General features: G+C 44.6%; 2 protein-coding genes across 15 annotated transcripts in view; both read right to left on the reverse strand.

Annotated features, from left to right (window-relative positions):
• The window catches only part of MAP3K3 (mitogen-activated protein kinase kinase kinase 3), a 60,577-nt gene extending 54,932 nt beyond the window's left edge, over positions 1–5,645 (reverse strand). For 4 of the 7 annotated variants that reach the window (XM_010594560.3, XM_010594559.3, XM_010594557.3 and 1 more), the window contains exon 1: positions 5,523–5,644. In XM_010594560.3, coding sequence (XP_010592862.2) covers positions 5,523–5,526 — 4 coding nt within the window. In that variant the 5' untranslated portion in view covers positions 5,527–5,644. Of the gene's footprint in view, positions 1–3,294; positions 4,686–4,713; positions 5,084–5,522 lie in introns of those variants that run through there. The other 3 variants (XM_064270940.1, XM_010594558.3, XM_064270938.1) reach the window with 3 other exon arrangements.
• Positions 5,646–6,916: 1,271 nt separating this feature from the next.
• LOC100668464 (translational activator of cytochrome c oxidase 1) lies at positions 6,917–26,837 on the reverse strand. Of its 8 annotated transcripts, XM_064270943.1 has the most exons (8): positions 26,379–26,837; positions 20,806–20,912; positions 19,286–19,413; positions 18,584–18,761; positions 17,968–18,487; positions 15,783–16,227; positions 7,478–7,615; positions 6,917–7,349 (listed from the first exon to the last, which is right to left on the reverse strand). In XM_064270943.1, the coding sequence occupies exons 1-5, from the start codon at positions 26,656–26,658 to the stop codon at positions 18,074–18,076; spliced, it is 1,107 nt and encodes a 368-aa protein (XP_064127013.1). In that variant the 5' UTR covers positions 26,659–26,837; the 3' UTR covers positions 6,917–7,349; positions 7,478–7,615; positions 15,783–16,227; positions 17,968–18,073. The 8 variants fall into 8 exon arrangements, with proteins under 8 accessions (XP_064127013.1, XP_064127014.1, XP_064127012.1 ...); XM_064270944.1 differs by having other exon boundaries at positions 6,917–7,615; positions 16,070–16,227; XM_064270942.1 differs by having other exon boundaries at positions 6,917–7,615.
• Between the last annotated feature and the right edge of the window lie 234 nt (positions 26,838–27,071).

Genomic DNA, 27,071 nt, shown 5'->3' on the forward strand with positions numbered 1-27,071 from the left:
TTTTATTAATCATTAGCAATCATCATTTACTGAACACATATCATATATTATACATTAGAAAAAATTTAGAAGAAGCTTGAGGGTATTCAAACTCTAGGAATAAAAGAACAAAAACATGAGATATATACATAGACTGAATCAGGCAATATACAAACCAGAATACACAAACACAAATGTATAAAAATATATCTTTTTAAACTGTGAGCAGCAAGAGTTATACAGATGATCTTACAAGATACATTAACAGAGTAATGATTCTTTCAGAAAAGCAAGCTGTTCCAGTTACACTTTTGGTGTTGTTAGCGGCCAAGGAGTTGGCTCCAGACTCATGGTGACCCCACACACAAGGCAACAAAATGCTGCCCTAGTCCTGTGCCATCCCCAGGATTGGCTGCAGATCAGACATTGTGATCCATGAGAGTTTAAATAAAAAACTGGAGAAGGAGAAAGGACATAAGGAGTAAGTAAGGGAGAAAGGGGGAAGAAAAGAGGGTCAGGGATTGATCCTTAGTGAGTTAGCCTAATCAAGTACAGTGAGGAGAAGGGAAGCCAGCAAAGGAGCCTTTAAAAGGATTGGAAAAAAACAAAAGAGTGACACCACAGAAGCCCAGACCAAAGAAGGGCAGCTGCAGGGGTAGGCTGGCAGATCCAATAGAGAGGTAGAGGTAAAAACAAAATTTTAAAGAGAATTAAGAAGCTGGAGATCTTTCTTTTTTTTTTTTAATTAAAAGAAAATTGGAAGTAGTGGAAATCAGCAATTCAATTGTAAGCTTTACATGTGAACAAGGTGAGGCAGGGTAAGTTGTGTGCTATAGCCTCAAAAAGATTTCCTGAGTATGAGGGTGGGCTGCCATACTAATCAGAACTGGGAAGATGCACAAAGAGAAAGAATTCTTGAGATTCAGAGGTTAAGAATCTAGGGGAGGAGTATTCACAGAAAATAGAAAAGAGCTATGAAACAAAGATTAGGGTTCAGGCTTAAAAAGTAGAAGCTCTAAGGGAGTTTTAAGCAGACAGCGATCCATAATTATTCAGCAGCAAGTATTTTTTCTTCCCCTGATACCCTGACTTATGGTATGGGGGCTGCCAGGCAACTCCCTCCACTCTTTAGCTCCAGGAGGAAGTCACTCTTCCAGACTGAGCTATTACTTCTTTCTAAAAGCAGGGTCTACAGCACTTCCCATTTATGAATTCCCTTGGCTAAAAACCCAAAACAGCTTCCAGAAGCACCATGTCCTCCAATAAACATAGTTGTCTTGCGTGATGTCCGTTTACTACGTCAGACACTCTTTTCCACATATACAAATCCACAAAGGTTTTCACTAAGTAACGATGTTATTTCTTTCTCTTGCCAATTCTCTACCCAGTTCTGCCAGATCGGCTGAGCCGCTCACTCAGGATATCCTGTGCTTCAGAGTGTACCTGAGTCAGGTTTTAATACCTTTCTCTTCACAACATTTTACACACTTCCACTGCCTCCACCCTGTCCATACCCGTGTAAACATCATTTTAGAGCAAGTCTGACCAAACGATAAATGCCTGATGCTCAACTCACAAGAAACTTTTCTCCTTTGAGGACACGGTTGAACCTTTTCTAGGTCTCAAAGTCAAATTCTGCAGTCTATTTTTTAAATAGTTCCTGTTTCTAGGATACAATAGGCATTCAATAGTAATTGATGGCTCAAAATTTAAAAATATATATATATTTTTTACAAAATAAGTCACTGCTTCCTCATAAGAATCAATATACATTACCACTATATTTTAACATTTACAAAATTAACCTAAAGGACTGGAGACAATAGGATTATGTATGTCAACCCCAAAACTACAGAACTGATCTCTCCCCGCTGTGCCCCTTTACACGCTTTTGACAAAGTACCTACAAGACCTCATTGCACGTGTTTTCATGTTTTTGGTTCACCTTACCTAACTTTAACTTCTGGAGGACAGGATAAGGTAAGTACAGGGCCAAACACTTTGCCTAGCACATAGGAGGCACATATGAAGAACCTGATAAATGGGTAGAGACTCAATGAATAGCTTACATAGACAGGACCAGGAAAACTGCTTCTTATCCTCTATATATTCCCCTAAGTAATGCTCAGTTGGATAGATATTTATTTTTTACAAATGCCTAAAATTCTGTTTTAAAATCCACCTGCCATTTTTAAAATATCAGAAATCTAGTCATGACATGGCTATGCTGATTCATTAAATTGTAGTCCAAGTTTCAATAAAAACAGTTACTAACTACTGAGTCTACACAGGCCAACTTCAAATTCTAGACACACTGAATTGAGACTAGTCTAAAGCAACTCCCAACATCACTGGAGCCCTAGAGATGCAAGGCATCTGCTGGTCACAATGATTCTTACTTAAAACCAAGGTATTAAACTAGAACCAGACCTCCTTAATCCTGTACTCAGTTCACCATAGTCAAGTTTCCTGTAACACTTCCAAATTGTTACATTTTTTCAGTAACAATTCTCACTAAGTTTCAGACTGCATACCTACAAAGTCCAAACAAACACTAGTGAATTAGTCTCCAGTGGTATTAACAGCCTTCACCCCTATAACTACTAAAGCTGGGAGAGAATTCTAGTGTGACCAAGAAGAAATGACCAGCCAATCCTAATTTTTTTTTAATAGCCACATAGACAAAAAGAGAATATTTCCCATTATTTACAGGGATAAGCGTAGTTTCCACTAGAAATTTACTGGGACTAACTGCCAACATAAAATCTGATCTGTTTTCATTACAAATCCAAGTTGTCAAACAGGCTTGAGTTTAGGGCTTAGAACAGCTCAGGAAAATATGACTGTTAACCAAAGAACCTGCAGCGCAGGGACTCAGAATTACTAGTTTTAGTCCTTTCCTCACTAGGCTGAAGTTGAACAAATGTAACTAAAATATCACAAAGTCTATGTTTCTTTTTCATCAACTCCTTGAGTTTATTTAGAGCTACGTGACTAACAAGAACATAGAGTTAGCAACTAAAGCAAGCCAACCCGGGAATTTGAAGTTCTATCATTTACATGACCAAAACGGAGATAGTATTTAAGAGTGTGTATATTTAATATTATTTATGTGTGTGTGTATGTATACATATATCCTTGCTGAGTCCGTAATAAAGCAAATTAAACGGAGCCAGGTATCTGGGAGAATTCAATATTAGCTGCAATCATGCATCAAGGACATCTACAAAAAAGAAAGAGGAGAAAAGGGGCAAAGTGCTGAAGGAAGCCAGGACAGTGATTCTTAACCCAGCTTGCCTAATGGACTGCACTCACCTGGCAAGTTGATTCCCCTCTCACTGTTTCAGTTTCTTCATGTAAAACTGACATGGGGAGTGAATGAATGTGAAGACACTGAGTTCCTAATCCTTTTTTTCTTTAGGGATGGAGATTCTACTATATAGTTCCTTTCATCCCCATTATCGACTTTTCATATACTCATACATTTAAACTTTCTGAAAACATCTTGAAATGCGAAAACAGGCTCACATCTTTTTTCATGTTAGGCCATGAAATGTAGCCAACACATTCTGGGCTCTCTAACTGGTTTAGCAGTCAGTAAGTGGGGAGTGGGAGGTCTGCACACCCTCGAGTATTTCACACATAACATCAAAAACAGGCTGCCTCCACCGGACAGAGAGGAAAACAACTTACTAGTACCTATTTCACAATGTTGTCATCAGTTGCCATCGAGTCGATTCCGACTCATGAAGACCCCATGTGTAAGTTCCCAAATCATTTCAAAGATTTAGTTCAATCACCAAATTCCATAATGCAAGATAAATGTTGTGGATAAATGCTGTGGTCTGTAGAAGAGACAAGAATTCCTGTGCCCCATTTATAGTAAATAATAGATAAATATTTGGTGAATTATTTATTTAAATACCAGGCCTTAGTGAGTTCCTTTTATGCCTATTCTCATAGGAGAGGAGCCCTGGGGGCACAGTGGTTAAGAGATCTGCTGCTAACCAAAGGGTTGGCAGTTCAAATCCACCAGCCGCTCCTTAAAACCCTATGGGACAGTTCTACTCTGTCTTATAGGGTCGATATGAGTTGGAATCGACTCCATGGCAATGGGCTTTGTTTTTCTGGGGGTAGAAGGCCTCGAAGGAGAACTTGCCCCAGAAAAGTAGGCATTTCTGAAATAAAGCATGGGAAGGAAACAGTAAGCCCAGCAAATGAACAAACCCTTCCCATACTGTACGAGGGGCAGTATGAAATAGAACAAGGCAACTCATTCAGAGCCACTGCAGAGATGGCCCACAAAAGACTATCTGGCCAGTGTGACAGAGCATACACTTAACCTCCTATAAAAATGACTCGACCTTGCTAGGAGGCAAAGCCAACATGAATGTTCCCTCTTCAAAAGGGACACTTCACAGAAGCAATGAACAGCTTTGCAAACGATCATTTCACTGAAGTTGACCCCTCTATTACTTAGGGCAATACCAAATATTTTTAATAACTTGTGACTTCTTTTGTAGGCAACAGCATCACAACAGCCGTCCCAACAAGAAGCGAAGTACATCTAAAGTATTGCTTGCTTCTTAATCTAGTCCAATAGTCATTTGTTAAGTTACCAGAAAGGACATGAAATACAATTCAGTTCAAATGTTACGTGTGGAAGACAGTAAAAACTTTTCTTAGATTCCATCTTCACAGCAGAACTTGCAAGTATAGATAAAAAGGAAATACCTTCATGGAGATTCTTTTGTGCAGCCAATGTTTCAAAAGTTACATAACTTCAGTGATATGGCAAGATAAAAATAACGGGTGTAAAACACTGAAACTGGATTTTTCAAAAAGTAGGATATGAGTTATAACTGGCAGCACTCGACCAGTGCCTAACCTCCAGCAATCTGCGTGCTGCACGCATTTCTCAACAGCGCCGCTGATAGCAGGGATTCGCGCTGCGATCGCCTCCCAGCCTGTCTCCCCACACGCCCTCCCCCTGCGCTGGGGCGCGCACAGGGCTCCAGAGCAAGCCCCGGGAGCGCTCACAGGCCGGCCTGTGTGAGCAAAGGGAAGGAAATGACACAGGCAGGAAAAAAAAGCAAATCAAGGAAAAGACACAACAGCAGCTGGGCCTGCACCAGCCTCCAGCCCGGGCCCACACTGCGATCTCGCTCCCCCACCCTCGGGCTCGCGCTCCGGCTCGCCCGGGCCAGCGCGGGCTGCCTGCCCCACCGAGCCCGAGCCCGGGCTCCCCGCCGCCCTTCCCCGGGATGCGCCCGCCGCGCGGCCCGGAAGGAGAGCTGCCAAGTGGGCTCGGCCGGCCGGGCCGCCCCGGCGGGTTGGGGCGCCAGAACCCCCGCCCGGGCCGCCGACCCGCGAGCGAGCGAGCGAGCGGGCAGGCGGGCGGGCGGCCGGCGGGCGGCAGCCGGGGCCGGGCGGGCGGTCCATGCCTGTCAGGCGGCGGCCCAGGGTCCTCCTCCCCCCGGGTCGGGCGGGGCGGGGCGACGCGGAGCAGCGCGGGCACAGGCCGGGGCGGTGGCGACACTCACCCATGGTGGCGATGGCGGAGGCGGCTCGGACCCAGGAGTGTCACCTCCGCAGCCGGGGCTGCATGCCGGGGGCCCGGGCGGCGGGGACGGCAGCGGGCCTGGCTCCGCGCGGGGGGCGCGGGCTGCGCTCGGGGCCCCCGCCGCCTCCCCAGGCTCCGGCTCCGGCTCCGCCCGCGGCCGGGCGCTGTGGCATGGGCAGGGCGGCCCGCTACATCCCCGGCGCTCCTCGGCTCGACCCAGCCCGGCCTCGGCGGCGGCGCTCGGCCCGCCTGGCCGCAAGTCCCTCAGTCCCGCAGTCGCTCAGTCGGGCCACCGTTCTCCACCTCAGGAACGCTCCGAAAAACAAACCGCTGGTCGCGCAGCTCGCCCCCTGTCTGTCACTCACCCCAGCGCTCGCCAATCCCAGGCAGCCGCTGGACCTTCGCACCGCCCCCACTCACTTCACCGCCCAATAACTAGGAGGAAGTCCTCTGCTCCGCCCCTGCCTCTCGGGGCTCCCTCCCAACACCCTCACTCTCAACCGCCAGCTAATCATCAGCACCACACGATGAGCCAGTCCCGCCTACTCTCGCAGGATGCCAATGGGCGAAGCCAAGGCGGTTTCCTAGGACCGTCTCCCTCCGTCAATCATCGAGACAGCGCCCGACTCCTTCCTCTGCCAACCAATCACATAGAAGGCTCGGAGCACCCGCCTCTTCGCATCCCTCTCCCAGTCTCCGGGAGGTGTTGGTTGCTCCAATCACGGCTCGAGCGTGAGGCTCCGCCCACATTCCCACATCCCGTCAGTCACTGACCTGTCGGCGGGCGCGCGGGCTGGCGCGGTTCCCCACCGGCTACTTTGGGGCTGGAGCTAGGGGAAGGAGGCTGAAGGGGCCCTCGGGCCTCATGCCCTCCAGGTCCTCCGCGGCCGCCGCGGCCCTGACGCTTCCCGAGGCCGGCGCCCCGCCCCTCCCTGTGCCTAGCACCCGGCGCGTAATAACTGGGGAGGCTTCTGGCTCTGTGGCTACCCTTGCCACCCCATCCCCTGGTTTGTCTTCCGATCCAGACGTAGCTCTTGCCCGGAGGCAGGGGCGACCTCGCCACTGTCCCCCTTTTCCTGGATCTCATACCTCCAGGACCACACCCTCCAGCCTACGTTTCTCAAGCCCGAGAGGCTGGGATAGTGCAGGAATGTGGGTGCTTGGAAATCTGTGAGTCCAAGCTGCTGGCCAGGGTGCAACCAGTAAGTGGCAAAGCCAGAGGGTCTTTCGGAAAATAACTATTTTTTCCTGGTCACAAAAGCAACACAAGGTCTTTGTAGAAAAAAATTTTTAAGTAAATAAACTATTTTTTTAAAAAGATAATTTTAAAAATAGATTTCCTACCTAGATATACAGCATTTGACAAAAATGGTTTCATAGTCTGCTTACATTTTATTATAGTGTGTTCTTCCATGTCACTAAATATTGTTCCAAAACAATTGTACTGGCTGCATGATATTTCAAAATAGAGAGTGACCATAATTTTCCCCAATCCCTCATTCAACATTTCATAATCACAGTCAATATGGCTCCCTTCTTCTGGTCCCAGTTCCAATGTAATCTGAATCAGATGCCAGAATAATCATGCCCAGGTGCCATTTTCAGCTGTCAGCTAAGAACCTGTAGTGGTGGCTTTACCTTGAGTGTCAATTCCCTTAGAATTATCTTGGTCCCCTCTCTTCACACACATACTCAGTCACCTTGTCTTGTTAATTTTTTTCCCCCCAACAAGATTTTATGTCTGTCATCTTCCCACTTGATTCGATGCCTACTATTGTAGTTCCTTACCTATAATAATCTCTCTTATCTGGGAAGGGGAGATAGAGTAAAAGGGAGAGAAAATAAATATGTGTCAGTCATTTACTATATGCCAGGCATTTCATCTCATTCAATGCTTCTAATAACTCTGAGGCAAGTAATAATATTGGCATTTACATGATGAAAGTGAAGCTCAGCAATCAAGTAACATGGCTAAGGTCACAGTGAAGCCAGGATTCATACCAGGTCTGACTCCCAAAGACCATGTTCTTGCATTAGGCCAATGTTTCTCAACCTTCATTATCACCTCCCCTGCTAAAGAAAAAAAAAAAAAATTAAAGTTACTTAATTAAATTTAAATTCTTTTTAACAAGATAAATACTAAAGAGTAAGATTTTGTCAGGTAGGGATGAGCTTTTAGAGAGCTACACCCCATTGAAATATGTAAGATTTTTTCATCCCTTAAAATCAGTCTTCACCCTGTTGCGGGATGACATAGTCCTCACTGAGAATGTGTGCACTAGGCCAATGCTAGAGGTCACAATCTGCAAGCCCAGGCCCAGATCAGACCCTTAAATTTATTGACTTGCAAGATAAATATAAAAAAATGACAGACATTTATGCCAGTGGTAATCTAGTAGCCACTCCAAGACTTATTTGGCAGCTTCTCTTGGAATGTCTTATACTCATCTCCAATTTAACATGTTCAACACAGAACTCTTGGTTCCCCCCCCCCCCAAAACACACACACACAAAACCATAAAAAATCTGCTTCTCTATTTCCCAATTGTTAAACTACAGGCTTAGGAGGAGTCTTCCTTGATTCTTCTCTTTCCCTGTTGTGGCTGTGGTGTGCTGTAGAGTTGATTCTGACTCACAGTGACACTATGTGACATTGTAGAACTGCCCCACAGAGCTTCCTAAGCTGTAATCTTTACAGAAGCAGATCACTGGGCATTTCTCCTGTGGAGCCACTGGTGGGTTTGAACTGCTAACCTTTCTGTGAGCAGTCAAGTGCTTAACCATTGTACCACCAGGGCTCCCTTCTCTTTCCCTAATACCTCATATATCCAATCATTCAACAGAACTTTTCAGCTCTAGTTTCTAAACACATCCCAAATCCAACCACTTCTCACTCTACCATCACCACCCTAGCCCAACCTGTCATTGTCTCTCTCCTGGATGACTGTGTAGCCTCTTAACTGGTCTCCCTGTCTCCTCTTTGGCCGTCCAACAAATGATTCTCACACAGCAGCCAAAGTGATCCTTGTAAAATGTAATTAAGATTATGTTACTCTCACCTAAATATAAAATCTAAAATGATAAAGTTCATGGAAGAAAAAAATAGGAACAACACTAGGAGCCCTAATACATAGCATAAACAGTGTACAAAACATTACTAGAACTGCAAAAGCAGCAAAAAAGGAATTAGATAACTGGGAGTTCCTAACAGTTAAACACCTATGCTCACCCAAAGACTTCACCAAAAGAGTAAAAAGATTACCTACAGACTGGGAAAAAAGTTCTTAGCTATGATATTTCCAGTCAATGCCTGATCTCTAAAATCTACATGTTACTGCGAAAACTCAGCAACAAAAAGACAACCCAATTAAAAAATGGGCAAAGAATATGAACAGGCACTTCACTAAAGAAGACATTCAGGTAGCTAACAGATACATGAGGAAATGCTCACGATCATTAGCCATAAGGGAAATGCAAATCAAAACTACAATGAGATTTCATCTCACTCCAACAAGGCTGGCATTAATCCAAAAAACAAAATAATAAATGTTGGAGAGGTTGTGGAGAGACTGGAACACTTATACACAGCTACTGGGAATGTAAAATAGTACAACCACTTTGGAAATTGATTTGGTGCTTCCATAAAGAGCTAGAAATAGAACTACCGTAAGAGCCAGCAATCCCACTCCTTGGAATATATCTTAGAGAAATAAGAGCCTTTACACGAACAGATATATGCATGCCCATGTTCACTGCAGCACTGTTTACAATAGCAAAATGATGGAAGCAACCAAGGTGCCCATCAATGGATAAATAAATTATGGTATATTCACACAGTGGAATACTATGCATCGATAAAGAACTATGATGAATCTGTGAAACATGTCATAACATGGAGGAACCTGGAAGGCATTATGCTGAGTGAAATTAGTTGCAAAACGACAAATATTGTATGAGACCACTATTATAAGAACTCAAGAAATAGTTTAAGCGGAGAAGAAAATATTCTTTGATGGTTATGAGAGGGGGGAGGTAGAGTGGGGATTTACTAATTAGATAGCAGACAGGAACTAATTTAGGTAAAAGGATGGACAACACACAATACAGGAGAGGTTAGCACAACTGGACTATACCAAAAATAAAGAAGTTTCCTGAATAAATTGAACACTTCGAAGGCCAGAGTAGCAGGGGCGGGGGTTTGGGGACCGTGGTTTCAGGGGACATCTAGGTCAATTGGAATGATAAAAACTATTAAGAAAACATTCTCAATCCCATTTTGGAGAGTGGCATCTGGAGTCTTAAATGCTAGCAAGCAGCCATCTAAGGTGCAACAATTTGTCTCAACCCACCTGGAGCAAAGGAGAATGAAAAATACCAAAGACACAAGGTAAGTATGAGCCCAAGAGTCAGACTACAAAGACTGCATCAGCCTGAGACCATAAGAACTAGATGGTGCCCAGCTACAACCGATGACTGCCATGACAGGGAAGCACAACAGAGAATCCCTGAAGGAGCAGGAGAGCGTGGGATGCAGACCCCAAATTCTCGTAAAAAGAACAGACTTAATGGTCTGACTGAGACCAGAGCGGCCCCAGAGGTCGTGGTCCCCAGACCTTCTGTTAGCCCAAGACAGGAACCATTCTCGAAGCCAACTCTGCAGACAGGGATTGGACTGGACTATAAGATAGAAAATAATACTGGTGAGAAGTGGGCTTCTTGGATAAAGTAGACACATGAGACTACCCGGGCAGCTCCTGTCTAGAGGGGAGATGTGAAGGCCGAGGGGGACAGAAGCTGGCTGAATGAACACAGAAACACAGGGTAGAGGGAAGGAATGTGCTGTCTCATCAGGGGGAAAGCAACTAGGAGTATATAGCAAGGTGTATATAAGTTTTTGTATGAGAAACTGACTTGATTTGTAAACTTACACTTAAAGCACAATAAAAAAAAAATCATGTTAATCTCCTACTGTCAACCCTCCAATAGCTTCCCATCATACTTAGACTAAAACCCAAACCCTCTGTCATAGCCCACCAGGCCCAACAGAAGCTGGCCCTAGCCATCCTCTCTGACATCGTTCCTACCACTCTCTCCCTCAATCATTGTCCTCCAGCCGCAGTGACCTCATTATTCTTTGAAACTACCAAGCTTTTTTTCACCTCAGGGCCTTTGTACTTGCTGTTTCCTCTGCCTGGAATGCTCTTCCCCAAGGTGTTCCCATGACTCATTCTGTACTTTATTCAAGTCTCTGCTCACACGTCAAATCTTAAGAGAAGTCTTTCCTAACTACCCCATCCAAAATAGCCTCTCTCCCCTCCATCATTCTGTATCCCCATATTCTCTCTTATTTTCATTCATAGTATCTGAAATTATGTATTTGGTTACTTGTTTGTCTTTATTCCAATTAGAACAAACATCAACTGCATAGGAACGGCAACGTCCTAGTCATTGCTGTATCATCAGCACTTAGAATAATACCTTCCATAGAACAGATGCTCCACTGAAACACGTTGAATAAATGAATGAATTATTCCAGAACTGCAATACAACTACCTAAGTCTGTAGCTGAAGAGCCTTATGGCTTTCCTTCTACCTTTCCAGCCACTGCCTTCTTTGTGAGTCTTGTTTCCATTGTCTATCCCTTACCCAGCCATGTTTCAGTAATCCTATGTGCTGAGGACTCCTGAATCTGAACTACATGTCTAATTTGGGTCTTTGTTCTGTGCTTCAGAGGCATCACCTCTTGGGATAGTATCCCACAAGCACCTCAAATTCTACATGTCTGTGGTGCGATGGCTTGCTTTTGTGTGGCCTTTCTCACCATGGTCTTGTAACTCCCACCAAAGCAATTGGGTGGGACGGTGCAAATAAAATAATTGTGGCCCGCTAAGGGGATTGGTCAGTTTTGCCATCCCGCTAGGCTTAAGAATGAGCCATTCCAGAGATAAGGAAAGGATCTCACCACCATCAAGGAAGAAGGGCCAAGAGTGGAGCACATACTTTGAACTAAGGATCCCTGCACTGAGAAGCTCCTGGTACCTGGAGACAGAGAGAGAGCTGAAACACTGAAGACTGTGAGAAGTGGTAGCAGAGAAACAGCAACAGGAGAGACCAGCAGGTGACAGCGTGGTGGGCTTCCCAGCCCATGAAGAGAGAAAGCTGAGTGCCTTTGGGCAGGAGGCTTGCTGGCAAAGTAGGGTGTCTCCGGGCACTTGGTGAAGGGAGCTAGGTTTGCCGATCCATTGAGCTAGAGCTGAGTGCCTTCTGGCAGGGGCTTACTGGCGGAGTGGGAGGCCTCTGGGCGCTTATCAGCAGAGCTAAAAGAGCTTTGTAATGCTTGTTTGAGTAGGGCAGAGGCCAAGGGGCCAGAGAGAGGTATGCCTGCGGCACGGCTAAGAAGAGGCTGTCCTGATGGAAGAACTATGTCCTGAGCATTCCTGAACCTGAACTGTAACCTGTCACTTCCTTAATAAACGCCATAATCATGAGTATTGTCTGTTAGTTCTGTGTGGCCATTATAATGATTATCAAACCCAGCACAGAAGTAGACAGTGTCATGGGAGGCACAGTTGGTGTCAGAATTGGTAAAAATGGTGGAGAGAGGAGGCATGTGTGAACTCTGCCTCGTAGGAGTCAGCCTTGGGTTGTTGATCTTGATTATCCTTCCCCCTTACGAAGTTAGAGGAGATCAGATGCCTCCACTGCACCATTTTTACAACATTCAAACCCAAACATCGTTTTCCTCTATAGTTCTAGATTTCCTCTGTCCATCCAGTTCCCCAAGTTGGATACCTTTGAGTTATCAGAGAACACTTCCTCTCTATTGATGTTCCTCCACAGTCAATCTTGACCATGTCTCCTATCTGTCCACGCTTCCCTGTCCCTAGCTCCACCATCCTAGTTCAAACCACCAAAACTTCTTACTTGGAATCTGACACCTAATCCTGTCATACCCCACTCAAAAACTGTATAGTTTCCCATTGCCCTAAGGATAAAGTCAAATATGTGACTGTAGCTAAGAAGGCCCTTCAGGACTCAGTCCATTCCTTCTTTTCCAGCCACAAGTCTTTCCATTTCCTACTTCCACTGACCGCATCATTCAAATTCTTTGCTCCATTCATTCTGAACCACAGGCAATTCCTCAAATATGCCTCTCTTGCCTCTACACCTCTGGATGTGCTATTTCCTGTTTGGAACTTTCTCCTCTTCCACTCCTTCCCCCCAGCCCATTCTGTCAGGGAAGAGCTAAGTTTAAACATCATTCCCTTCAGAAAGCTTTCCCGGCAACTCAAACCTGGGTTAATGTCCTCTGATGTGCTCTCAAGCACCTAGTACTTTCCTCAGTAAAGCACTTGTTCTCCTCTATTGTAATTGCCTTTAAGAAAGTAAGCTTAAAGGCAGAAGCTGTATCTGACTCAAATTAGTGTGCCTAGCATCTTGCATGTTGTTGTTGTGTGCCATCCACTGGATTGAGAATCACAGCAACCCTGTAGGGAGAGTAGAACTGCCCCATAAGGTTTCTTAGGCTGAAATCTTCATGCGAGCTGATCGCCAGGTCTTTTCTTCCATGGAGCTGCTATTGGGTTCAAACCGTCAACATTTTGGTTAGCAGCTGAGCACTTAACCATTGTGCCACCAGGGCTCCCTGCATAGTACATTCAAAAAATACACAAATATTTGTTGAATAAGGGAACCTCAAATGGGGATGTTAGCACTTGAATGTAATTTTTCGGTATTGAATGTAATGAGCCCTTCTAGCTATTTTATCTTCTCTTTCTATGTCACTTTCTCCCCACAATTCATTCTCCTGTGTGAAGCCTCTCAGCTGGGCTATGCCCTTCTCAAGGCCTTCCCCTTGGTTTGTACTGAGTAGATGCCCTGGTTAAGCACCTGAGCCCATCTAACCCCAAGAATCATGACCTGCCCCAGGACTCAGGGCCTCAGGGAGTACCAGTTCCATCAGGTGACCCAAACACACACCAGGCTGCACACTTTGCAACTTTTTTCCCCCTCAACAACATGGGGACATTTGGACACCACAGGGGGCAGTGCATACAAATGAATAAATTCTCTTAGAGATAGCTCAATGGATTTGGTATAAAAAATAAACCAACAAACCTATTACCTGATTTGATAAGAAAAATTCTAATTCAGAGGTAAAGTAGAACATATTCACATTATCAGTTTAGCTGGTTAGTTTACCTGAGTTGTCAAGGGATAATGTACACCTCATTGAAGAATTTTGCAACCATAATGTCTTATAAATTATCAACATTTACTTCTAAACAAACAAACAAAAAACCGCCTTTTCATTTTGAAATTCCACTTCTATAAATTTATCTTAAAGGCTTCTTGGCTCAAGTAGACACATGAGACTATGTGAGCAGCTCCTGTCTGGAGGTGAGATGAGAAGGCAGAGGGGGACAGGAGCTGGTTGAATGGACACGGGAATACAGGGTGGAGAGGAGTGTGCTGTCTCATTAGCGGGAGAGCAGCTAGGAATACATAGCAAGGTGTATGTAAGTTTTTGTATGACAGACTGACTTCATTTGTAAACTTTCACTTAAAGCACAACAAAAAAAAAAGGGGGGGGGGAATGTTCACTGCAGCGTCTTTTGTAAGACAGACAATCCAAACCAATCCAAATGTCCATTGATAAGAGGCTAATTCAATAAATTATGATACATCAATATAATAAAATACTATGTAGCTGCTGAAAAGAATGAAGTGGACTTCTCTGTACTGGTACCAAAAGGTGTCTAGGATATATTGTGCAGTAAAAACAAAACAACAACACCGAAAAAAAAACTAGATTATAAAGCAGAAATGTATACAGTGATCATATTTAAGAAAAAAATTTCATTCATATTTAACGGGGAAAAGGCCAACATTTATTGAACACTTGCTGTTACTGGGCACTATTTTAAGTGTTTAACATTTATTAACTTATTTCTCAAAACAACCCTATGAAATAGGTAGGATTAATACCCCCATTTAACAGATGAGGAAACAGGTACAGAGAAGTTAAATTCTTGTCCAAGGTTGGTAGTCATTGGCAGAGCCAGAATTTGTTCCTTAGCAGATTGGTTCCAGAGAACAGAATGAGAAAAATATAGGGTAGGTTGTTAACAGTGGTTATTTCTTGTGAGATAGGATCAGGTGGGACTTCAATTTGTTATATATCTCCTTAAGGTTTGACTTTTTTTAAAAACTATCAACAAATGTTACCTGTTTGGCATAGACCAGAAAAAAAAAAAGATTAAAAAGAAGAAAAAATAAAAACTGCTATCCTATTCACTGGCTGGGCATGGAATATAGTGATTTCAGCGAAGACTAACATGGGATCTATCACAGTACTTTCTAAGCACAGGGGATGCTTAGAGTTTGAAGCTTTACTGACTGCTTTAAGTTTTGGGGCGGGGGGGGAAAGTAATAATTTCCACAGCTGGATGGAGGCAGAGCCCCCACTGTCCCTGTTCCATTCAGCCGGGGCTGTGGCCGAGGGATGGTGGCTACACACCACGCCAGTGCTTCTAGTAAGAGTCAAAGCTGTGGACAGAGCCTGTCACAGATACCGCCATTCCACCGAAAGGATGCCTGAAAGTGAGCCCCAGACCTTGAGACTTGTGTTGCTAAGACAGTGACCAAAGATAAGGCAAAGTCAACCCCATAGTGACCTCATTCCTCTGACTTTAACGTGAGCCTAACTGCCAAGCGCTCAGCTGCTGTCTCCCTAGTTGGGCAATAACACGGCTATTAAAAAAAATTTTTTTCCCTGATAAAAGTATATGATTATAGAAAATAAAACTCAGTCATAACATTACCATCCACAGATAATCAGTTTTGATATTTTGATACATTTCCTTTGAGTCTTTTTTAAAAAGTCGTATATATAATGTTATATATGTGTATCTCAGAGCCCTGGTGGCACAATAGTTAAGAACTTGGCTGCTAACAAAAAGGTGGGCAGTTCAAATCCACCAGCAACTCCTTGGAAACCCTAGGGGGCAGTTCTGCTCTGTCCTATAGGGTCGCTATGAGTTAGCATCAACTCGAGGGCAACGAGTTTGTTTGGTTTGGATACATACAGTTTTGTACCTTTTTTCCACTTAACATTATATTGTAAACATTTCCTCTGGTCTGAAATATTCTTTGAAAAATAATTTTTAGTGGCAGTGTAATACCCCATCATATGGATATAGCCATTCTTTAAAACCTGTGTAGCTAAGGTTCTCCTTACCAGATCTAGAGGCAACAGAACAGGCAGGCTCATGTAAGGTTTTATTTTCACCTTTCCCATAAAAGACTGCAGGCCACCACCAGGGGTCAGTGCAGAGCCATCATCACAGGAGCCCCACTATGCAGTACTGCAAGCATGCCTTGATTGTAAGAAAACTGGTTACATGAGAGTCCATATTAACAAATCCTATCAGACTAAACCAGTTGCCCTAGAGTTGATTCCAACTCATGGTGACCCCATGTGAGTCACAGTAGAACTATGCTCCACAGGGTTTTCAAGGCTGTGACCTTTCAAAAGCAGATCCATAGGCTTTTCTTCCAAGGCACATCTGGGTGGACTTGAACCTCCAAACCATCAACCTTTCAGTTATCAGCCGAGCTTGTTAACTGCATCACAGAGGAGGACTATCACACAAGCAACCAAGTTCCTTTCCAGAGCAAGCTCCCTTAAAAAAAAAAAAAAAAAACCTTAGTACAGGTTAAATTATCTGATTTCGTCGAATTAATTTATATTCAACCCTTTCAAAACAGCCATTTTATAAACCAAAGTTTATCAGTATAAGATGCAGTATTAGACCTGTTCTCATTTGCTTGGTATGAGGTCATTTGTGCAGAAAACACTCAGCCTGCCTAGTTAATATGTTTGTTGTGAAAATCAAATCAAATAACATATGAAAGTATCTTATAAATTATGAAGCAGCATATATTACTGCTTTAAGCAACTTTAAGTTGGCCTGTATTAAAGATAGGCTATTGCTGAAGACTACAGGTAATTTTTAATTGGGATATTTGGATGAGTCATCAGCTACAAGAAATCCCAGGCAGTACTATGATTATGAAATGTAGTATAGGAGTATAGGGCATGATCATGATTATTTCACTGGTTTTACCCTAGTCCTCGCTCTCCAGCTGTTAAGTCCCTGTGGAATTAATAATCTTTTTTTTTTTCAGAGCTAAAGTTGTTATTTGCAGCCAATTTGGTTTTAGTTCCTTTCCATGCTCACTTACCTGAGGCTCCTTCAGGAAAATTACCCTGAGCTCAGAAATGGCTCCAACAACTTATAAGTAGGTGAATGACAGGGATCAAAAAGCCCCTGATGCCTCTAGCCTGACATGCCAGATGGTCTCTGGCACAGATGTTTAGTGCTTCTGGCTTCTCTTAATCCAGAAGTGACTATTAGGAGCAAAAGGCACCAAGGGCCCTATTTCCCTCCTGGCCAGGCTTCTGACTCAGCCCTTTGCCCTTCCCTCTGTTCTTATTTCCTCTCCAGTTCCCAGTGCCTGTCATGTGGCATCAGGGATGAAAATGAGCTAGGGTTGAGCATCCTGGGGGCCAAGGATCATTCAAACCTAGCTTCAAGTAGCCCTTCCTGAGAACAGCCCAACCTGCTAAAAGGCTCACTCTGACCAATCTCAGAACACACAGGGGCCCCAGCAAAGCAGGGCCCAGAGAGTCCCTCATCGTTGGCCCTTGATTTCCTACTGGGTTGGCACATAAAGCTCTCTGGTGAGGAAGGGCACAGTGGCCACACAAAGAAAACAAGGAAGCTCACACTGTCCTGTAACAGGCCCAGAGAAGGGCAGTCCTGGGTCTTTCTTTCCTCTGAGGTCCTATGTCTTGGGGCAGCATCTAAGACAGGGCACCAGTTGAACAGCTTGTGCTCTAGGTAACTACAGTTCCTGGTAGGTGTACATAGTAAGTGTTTAAAAAATATTACTGCACGTATGAATGGCAGGTTTAGGCCATTAGAGCAGCATTAAACCACAGAGTACCTGAAAAGAGCTACATTTCTATGGCCAATCAAAAAAAAATAAACAAGAGTCTCAGGATTGAAATTGTAGGATTAAGCCTATAAACTTGAAAGGAAGTCAAGAGGGTCTCAATAGCTGGAAACAAACCCAGAAAAACCCAAGGGCCATATAACAGTAATGCAGCAATCATTAACAATCACTTATTCTTTAAGAGCAGTTTCCAGTACACGGGCCCGCAGGGCATCCACAAGCTCATCCCTGTAAGGGTCAACCTCCCGCAATCAGAGCCTGACCAGCTGGCACCACCCTGCATGAGGGCAGGGAGGCTCATCCAGAAGGGCTGAGTCACCAGCAGATCTGACAATGAGGCCCCATGGACGTGTGGAGAGTCCTTTGCCCTCAGGGCCGCAGATCCCGGCCTTATGCCTCCTAACCTGTAAGGCTGCTCTACTGCTGCAGTCTCAGAGGCACTGCGGAAGCCCTTGCTCCATGATGGGCTGCCATTTGCCTAGGAAGGAGCCTGGAGCACATACAGCCAGGTTACTCAATGTTGTCGTAGACTTGGATCACGTCCTCGTGGCTGCCAAGAGCCTGGATGAGATGGGCGGCCCGCTCCAGGTCATGGTCAGCCAGCTGCACCTTGATGTTGGGGATGAACTCTAGCATACAGGACACAGAACACAAGCCCAGGGAGTCCAGCTTCTTCCTCACTTGATGCAGTGAAGAGGCATCACAAATAAACTGGAAATAAAGGGAGATCAGCAGGTGAGGAGCCAGGAGGTAACAAGTCTGAAAGAAGCTACTGTAATAGATTACTGAGTTTAAGCTCTTAACTGGCAGGACATCTTTTTCAATTTTCTGAATCCTTCTCATCAATCTCAGCAGAGTAGGCCTTACCCGATATTCGCTTAATAAATGTCTGTGCAGTGTGTGAGCTTTTTGTCTGACGTGTACCTAGGGTGCAGGAAGAAGGAAATCGAGAGAAGCATGCCTTCACGTGTCTAGTAAGGCCCTCTTGGAACCTGCCAAACACATAGGCTTTGTACTCACTTTAAAAATGTTTTTTTCCTCTTCGTCTTCAGTTTCTATAACATCCTCAGCTCCTGCTTCGATTGCCAGCTCCAGGGCGCGCTCTAGGTTCACAGCTTTCTTCTCTCTGTCTTCCACGCCAACCACGACCACTCCCTTTTTGTCAAAGGAGTGACGAGCTCCTTCTGCCATCATTCCTCTGACAGGAAAGGAAATGGGCCTTTAGACACTCCTCCACCAAGCACAACATTCTAACCCTGTCTCTGTCCCACCCAGCCTCTGGAGGATGCACAGATATGGAGCTGCTTTCTTCCTGGAGAAGACAAAGTTACTTTTGGGCAAGAGGCTAGTCCATGAATATCCCTATTCTCTATTTTCTGCCCTGATTGGAGTTTGGAGGATGCAAAGACTTTGCTCAGGATTTCCTTGTGCCATTAAGACTCTAGTCCCAGTGGCATATTTTAACACCTGGACATGATATGGCTACAGATGGGATAACAGGACAAAGATCCCCTTCTATACCAGATGAACAAGTCTTCTGTATCCTTCCTAGTCTAGAACCCATCAGAGAAATTAAATTATACCATTTGGATTCTGTTAAGGATTAAGTGTGCTTAAAAATGGAAACACCATTAGGAAGCAACAGTGCTTCCTTTGCACAGAATTAGAGCCTATAGGCTTCATCCCCCGCCCCCCCCATACCTCCCCTACACATTCACATACCCATTCTTGTTCAGGATACGTCTGATGTCCGAAAGGCACTTGGAGCCACTGTTAGATAACACCTCAATGAGCAGAGAAGAGCCACCAGGGCCTCGACCCCCATAAAGCAAATAAATGTCCTTGGTTCTCTGCAATAAACAACACAAACACATCTTCCCATTTCCTGATTCCCTCTAGCATGCCAGTCCTTAACTGCAGGTACCACAAAGTTGACTCCCTCAATGGCTGGCTTAATGCCTCGGCTTTCAAGTCTTTATTTTTGTCCCCACCCTCTGAAAGGAGGCCCTTGGGACCAACTTTTGAGGTCATTGCAAGTACAACCTCCTACTTGGAAGTGAATGTTCCCCTGGTCCCTGAACAACTAATCAGGCTCCCAGCTTTGCTTTCTCTCCTAACCAGCTGAATGCCACATCTACCCTCAGTCACCCTCACCAAGACTCCCCCTCCTACACCTCCTTCTGCAGGAAACCCACCTATGAAGTCTCAGCTCTGCCTCCATCTGTTCATCTATCTGCTTTGCTTCTACCCCGGGGCTGCTGAGTACTGCTGTGGGAAAAATCACACACCTGGGCCTTATCATAAATGCTGCTAAAAATAGCATGGTCACAAAATTCAAATTAACAATCAAAAAGTCTGGTGACCAACCTCGTTTGGATCCTCCATGCCTTCTCCTCATCCCTTGTCCCTGCATCTAGATCTTCACCACTCTCTCCAACCACCCTGCTCTGCTGTCTTCCCAGGAACTCTCAATTGATGATGTCTCCCTTCCTCTATCACAAAGGAAATAAAGGGCCACCAGGCAAGGGATGACCTTCTTTCTGTCTCCATCACCTTATCTGCACATGCTGGTTAGGGCATAAGCTCTGGACTCTGTCTGGTTTCAAGTCTGTCATTTTCTATGTAACCCTGGACAAATCACCTTACCTTTCTGTGCCTCAGTTTCAACTTAAAATTGTTTTACAGATTCAATAATATACATACAATTCTTATCCAAGTGCTTGGCCCAGAGTAAGCGCTCAGTAACCATTAACTGTTAAGATGACTGCTTCCTCAGACTCTTCCTACTTGTCCCAGAAGTGTCCTATCATCTGGGTTTGAAGGCAATTCCTACACCAGGATTCTGCATCCTTGTCCCTCCCACCATCCCTATCACCTGGACCCTTTCTTTTTCTATTGTCTTTTCTCCTTCAGGCATACACATCTAGAAATGAAAAACAAATCATTCCTCAACCTAGTATCAGGGCTTTCCCCATACTGTGCCCTTTCTTCTACCCATCTCCTCACAAATGGGCTGAGCAGTCCCAAGGCTGATGGCTCGGGACACTGTTCATCCATCCTATTCCTGACTGTGCTCCTGCAACCAATGGCCAAGGACATAGAGCCCCCAGAGCCTCTGGGTTGAAGGTGTCAACCTCATTGCAAATCTTTTGATAATTAAAGGAGTGTTTGGTAGCCTTCCAGACAGGGACCCTGTGGGGACTGTGATCAATAACAAGAACGTCGAACTAAAAATGACACACCTCCATTTTCAGCGATGCCTCAATCGTTGACTTGGGCATGTGCTTGCTGCGACACACCTCTAAGATGTTGGCCAGGTTGCTGTTGACCTCAGGGTTGGGACCTCCCTCTGAGATAAGGAGAAAAGAGTAGGTGAAAATATCTCATTACAGCTTGAAATAATTAAGGGATTGTCAGTTCCTTTCCCCATCACTTGTCTGTCCATTCATCGTACTGTGTCGCTTGCATGTTGCTGTGATGCTGGAAGCTACGCCACCAGTAATTAAAAAAAGAGCAGGGTCATCCCTGGTGCACAGGTTTTAGCTGAGCTTCTTGACTAAGACTAGGGTGAAGGATCTGAAAAAATAAAAACAATCTATTTCTAAAAAGACTGGCGTGAAAACTTTGGGAACAGCAGCAGAACAGTGCCGTAAGATGAGCCCCTCAGGTGAGAAGGCACTCGAAATATGACTGGGGAAAAGCTGCCTCCTCAAAGGACAGTTGACCTTAATGATGTGAATGGAGTAAAGCTTTTGGGACATTCATTTGCTGATGTGGCACAACTCAAAATGAGAAAAAAAATCCATTAATAATAGGAACATGGAATGTACAAAGTATGAATCTAGGAAAATCAGAAGTCATCAAAAATGAAATGGAACGCATAAAGATTGACACACTAGGCATTAGTGAGCTGAAATGGACTGGTATTGGCCATTTTGAGTTGGACAATCATAGGGTCTACTATGCCAGGAATACAAATTGAAGAGGAATGGCATCGCATTCATCATCAAAAAGAATATTTCAAGATCTATACTGATGTACAATGCTGTCACTGAAAGGAAAATATCCATACACCTACAAGAAAGACTAGTTAATACAACTATTATTCAAATTTACCCACCAACCATTAATGCCAGAGATGAGGAAACTGATGATTTTTACCAACTTCTGCAGTCTGAAATTGATCAAACATGCAATCAGGATGCATTGATAAGTACTGGTGATTGGAAAGCAAAAGTTGCAAAAAGAACAAGGATTGGTAGTTGGAAAATATGGCCTTGGTGACAGAAACAATGCTGGAGATAGCAATATAGTTTTGTTTTTTTTTTTAATTGTGCTTTGTCTTAGCTATCTAGTGCTGTTATAACAGAAATATCGCAAGTGGATGGCTTTAACAAAGAAAAATTTATTTCCTCACAGTAAAGTAGGCTAAAAGTCCAAATTCAGGGCGTTGGCTCCAGGCGAAGGCTTTCCGTCTCAGTCAGCTCTGGACAAAGGTCCTTGTCCTCAATTTTCCCCCAGTCGAAGAGCTTCTCAGGCGCGGGGACCCTGGGTCCAAAGGATACACTCTGCTCCTGGTACTGGTTTCTTGGTGGTATGAAGTCTCTGTCTCTCTGCTTGCTTCTTTCTTTTGTATCTCAAGAGATGGCCTCAAGACACAATCCAATCTTGTAGATTGACTCCTGCCTCACTTACACAACTGCCTTCCAACCTCCCTCGTTAACATCATAGAGGCAGGATTTACAACATATAGGAAAATCACACAATATCAGGAATCATGGCCTGGCTAAATTGATACACACATTTTGGGGGGGACATAATTCAATCCATGACATGCTTTAAGTGAAAGTTTACACTTTGTTAGTTTCTCATACAAATATTTATACACACATTGTTCAGCAATATAGAATTTTGCAAGACCAACAACGTACTCATTGCAAACACCTTTTTTAAAAAACACAAACAGTGACTATACACGTGGACCTCGCTGGATGGAATACAAAAGAATCAAATCGACTATATCTGTGCAAAGAGACGACAGAAGAAGCTAAATATCATCAGTTAGAACAAGGCTATGGGCCGACTGCAGAACAGACCATCAATTGCTTATAAGCATGTTCAAGTTGAAGTTAAAGAAAATTAAAACAAGTCTACAAGAGCCAAAGTACCACCTTGAGTATATCCCACCCGAATTTAGAGAGCATCTCAAGAACAGATAGGACGCACTGAACACTAATGACCAAAGACCAGAAGAGTTGTAGAAGAAAGCAAAAGGTCATAAGACAGGAAAGAAAGAAAACACCAAAATGCATATCAGAAGAGACTCTGAAACTTGCTTCTGAACACAGAATAGCTAATACAAATGGAAGAAATGACGACGTAGAAGAGCTGAACAGAAGATTTCAAAGGGTGGCTCAAGAAGACAAAGTGTTATAATGAAATGTGAGAAGGCCTGGACCTAGAAAACCCAAAGAGAAGAACACACTCGTCATTTCTCAAGCTGAAAGAACTGAAGGAAAAATTCAAGCCTCAAGTTGCAATAGTGAAGGATTCTATGGGCAAAATACTGAGCGATACAGGAAGCATCAAAAGAAGATGGAAAGAATACACAGAGTCACTGTACCAGAAAGAACTGGTCGACATTCAACCATCTCAGGGGTAGTGTATAATCAAGAACCGATGGTACTAAAGGAAGAATTCCAAGCTGCACTGAAATCTCTGGTGAAAAACAACGATCCAGGAATTGACAAATTACCAATTGAGATATTTCAACAAATGGATGCAATGTTGGAAATGCTCACTCGTCTATGCCAAGAAATTTGGAACACAGCTACCTAACCAACCGACTGGAAGAGATCCATATTTGTGCTCTGATTCAACAGAATGCAGAAATTATCAAACAATATCATTAATGTTATATGCAATTAAAATTTTGCTGGAGATTATTCAAACATGGCTGTAGCAGTACATCAACAGAGAACTGCCAGAAATTTCTGCTGGATTCAGAAGAAGAGAAGGTGGAACCGGGGTTATCATTGTTGATGTCAGATGGATCTTAGCTGAAAGCAGAGACTACCAGAAAGATGTCTACCTGTATTTTACTGACTACACAAAGGTATTTGACTGTGTGGGTGTAACAAATTATAGATAACACTGCAAAGAACGGGAATTCCAGAACACTTAATTGTGCTCATGAGGAACCTATACATAGACCAAGAGGCAGTAGTTCAAACAGAACAAGGGGATACTGCATGGTTTAAAATCTGGAAAGGTGTGCATCAGGGTTATATCTTTTCACTATACCCATTCAATCTGCATGCTGAGCAAATAATCCGAGAAGCTAGACTATATGAAGAAGAATGCAGCATCAGGATTGGAGGAAGACTCATTAACACCCTGCATTAAGCAGATGACACAGACTTGCTTGCTGAAAGTGAAGAGGACTTGAAGTACTTACCAATGAAGATCAAAGACCATAGCCTTCAGTATGGATTGCACCTCAACATAAAGAAAACAAAAATTCTCACAACTGGACCGATAAACATCATCATGATAAACAGAGAAAAGACAGAAGTTGTCAAGGATTTCATTTTACTTGGGTCCACAATCAACACCTATGGAAGCAGCAGCCAGGAAATCAAAAGACACATTGCACCGGGCAAATCTGCTGCAAAGGACCTCTTCAAAGTGTTGAAGAGCAAAGATGTCATCTTGAAGACTAAGGTGCACCTGACCCAAACCATGGTATTTTCAATCGCATCATATGCATGTGAAAGCTGGACAACAAATACGGAAGACTGAAGAAGGATTAATGCCTTTGAATTATGGTATTGGCAAAAAATATCGAATGTGCCATGGACTGCCAGAATAATGAACAAATCTGTCCTGGAAGAAGTGCAGCCAGAATGTTCCTTAGAAGTGAGAATGGCGAGACTTCACCTCAGGTACTTTGGACATGCAATCAAGAGGGATCAGTCCCTGGAGAAGGACATCATGCTTGGTTAAGTAGAGGGTCAGTGAAAAAAGAGGAAGACCTTCAATGAGATGGAGTGACACAGTGGCTGCAACAATGGGCTCAATCATAGCAACGATTGTGAGGATGGCACAGGACTGGGCAGTGTTTCATTCTGTTTTATACGGGGTTGTTTTGAGTCAGAACTGACTCGACAGCATCTAACAACAATAATGTCCCTTTTCTTAATCCCACATCCCCCCAAGGCACGGTGGTGGTGCAATAGTTAAGCACTCAGCTACTAACTGAAATGTCAGTGGGTCAAAACTACTAGCCACTCCACAGGAGAAAGATGTGGCAGTGTGGTTTCATAAAGGTTACAGCTTTGGCAACCGTATAGGGCAGTTCCACTGTCCTATAGGGTCGCCATGAGTCAAAATGGACTCGATGGCAATGGGTTTGGTTTGGGTTTTTGGTTTTACCTAACGCCCCAGTCAAAACAGTGGCAGGTTGCCACACCACTTATCTGTCAGTTAGTTTAGAAAGTTGTATCCAGTGTTTATGCAGGATAGTATTTTGGAAGTTTCTCCTTTACTTTAAAGGATGCGTATCTTTCCGTTAGGTTTCAGCAAGCAACACTTCGCTGTCAGATGAAGAGGGAAGGGATGTAGATGGTACCAATGTCTCCTTGACTTATTAATACTCCCTGCTCTGACTCCACTACTTTGTGTATAATTACTGAAATGCTCACACGACATTCTAATCATGCTCACTGTCTCTGAGGTAGGGCTTTGTCTCATCATCTTTGTATTACCAGTGCCTGGCACAGAATAAACACACAATAGTGTTGGTCAAACTCAATATCAAGAATTTAAATAGAAGAAACCAAGTGAAAAGTTTTAGGGGTAAATGAACACTTAGTGAATGTCTATTATGTGCCAGAAACTACCTGAAGGTGGGCATTATCCCTGTTTTACAGATAAAGACACTGAAACTCAGCAAGGTTAAGCCACGTTCTCAAGGTCATACTGTTAACGACAGAAATGAAATCTTCCTCATTCCAAAGTCCATGCTTTTTACAGGACTTTTCCTCCACTCATACAGGTGTCTGACACTAAACGCAAACTCAAACAAACAAACAAGCAAAAAAAAAAAACCTCTTTTTTAGGGTGATTACACAACTGAGAAAAGACATAGAACCAAACTTATCTTTTAAGGGTGTGTGTCCCAGGAAGCCCTAATGAACCAAACTAGGGTCTAGGCAAGTAACAGCTTTACTCAATGTCCCTGGCCCCACCTATATGCTACCAGAGGTGGCTGCAGAGGGTTTGGGTAACCTTTTCAGGAGAGGTACACATCTGACCTTACTCCTAAGGTCTGTTTCTATGAAATATCTAGCTACAGACTGGGATGAAGTCACATTTACCATCTTATCTTTCTAAAAGCAGTTTCCTCTCTGAAAGCTGGCAGATGGTTAGTCTTGAAAGGGTGAATGGGTACAGCCCATGTAGGTAGCTGTTTTGAGGGTTTATGAGGTGGACATTGATGGGCACTGGGGAAAGAAAAGGGAATAACGACTAGGTAATGGGTGAGAAAGAGCCTTGGGGATGCAGTGGTTAAGAGTTGTGGACTGCTAACCAAAAGGTCAGCAGTTCGAATCCATCAGCCGCTCCTTGGAAACCATATGGGGCAGTTCCACTCTGTTCTATAGGGTCGCTATGAGTCGGAATCGACTCGACGGCAGTGGGTTTGGTTTTGGTTTAACTGGGTGAACCCTGGGGCATGGCCTGGGGCACAGAGAAGGCACGGAGAGGGTAGCGGTGACCAGTACCCACCTGAAGTGGGTGGCTGTTAGGCTCTCACCTTTAATCGCCAGGCGGATGCTCAGCGACAGCCTGGAAAAGATGCGGCTCCTTTCGGCGTCCTTGGGGCCCTTGACATGCCGGACTTTGGACCACTTGTTGTGCCCGGCGAGGGCCGCCGCAGTGAGGTGCAGCGTCCTGCCGGGAGCTGGGCAGCTGCCCCGGCGCTCGGGCTGGCAGGGCGGGGGAAGCCGCGGAAAAGCCGCCGGGGCCCTGGGGCCTCGCGCCCGCATGAAGCGGACAGCAGCCCTGCCCAGGCTGGCGGCAGCCCAGACCGCCATCGGGGAAGACCCTGGGCTGCAGCCTGCAAATAACAGAGGCCAAGGGCAGCCTGTCCTGCCCGCGGGCCCGGAGTCCACGGCCGCCTCGGCCAGTCACCGGAGGCCCGAAGGCTCAGGTTTGCCGGGGACAGGTGGACCGCAGTCGCCCCTTCACCGTCCCGCGGCAGCCTGGGGCGGGGCCCCTCGGCGGTGCAGCATACTTCCTTTCCCGGGTCCGTTCCAAAAACACGTCCCCACGGCCGGCAAAGTCTGTTCCGCCGCCGCACTGTACTCGTTCCCAGGTGGAGAAGGGACACCGTGCTCGATCCTTCCCGGTTGCCTGGGGGGGCTCCAGACGTTATTTCCCACAATGATCTAGGATGAGTTTATACTAGAGCTCGTATCTAAGGTATGAAACTGATACAGCTTACCAA

The sequence above is a fragment of the Loxodonta africana genome, chromosome 18, assembly GCF_030014295.1.
Source record: "Loxodonta africana isolate mLoxAfr1 chromosome 18, mLoxAfr1.hap2, whole genome shotgun sequence".
Taxonomy (NCBI): domain Eukaryota; kingdom Metazoa; phylum Chordata; class Mammalia; order Proboscidea; family Elephantidae; genus Loxodonta; species Loxodonta africana.

Excerpts from the sequence above, each read along its gene's own strand:
- LOC100668464 (XM_064270946.1), bottom strand. The coding sequence starts at position 26,658 with ATGGCGGTCTGGGCTGCCGCCAGCCTGGGCAGGGCTGCTGTCCGCTTC. Across the intron at positions 19,414-20,805 it reads AGGCATCGCTGAAAATGGAG|AGAACCAAGGACATTTATTT; the intron begins GTGTGTCATTTT and ends TGTTTATTGCAG. Across the intron at positions 18,488-18,583 it reads AGGAAAAAAACATTTTTAAA|GTACACGTCAGACAAAAAGC; the intron begins GTGAGTACAAAG and ends CCTGCACCCTAG.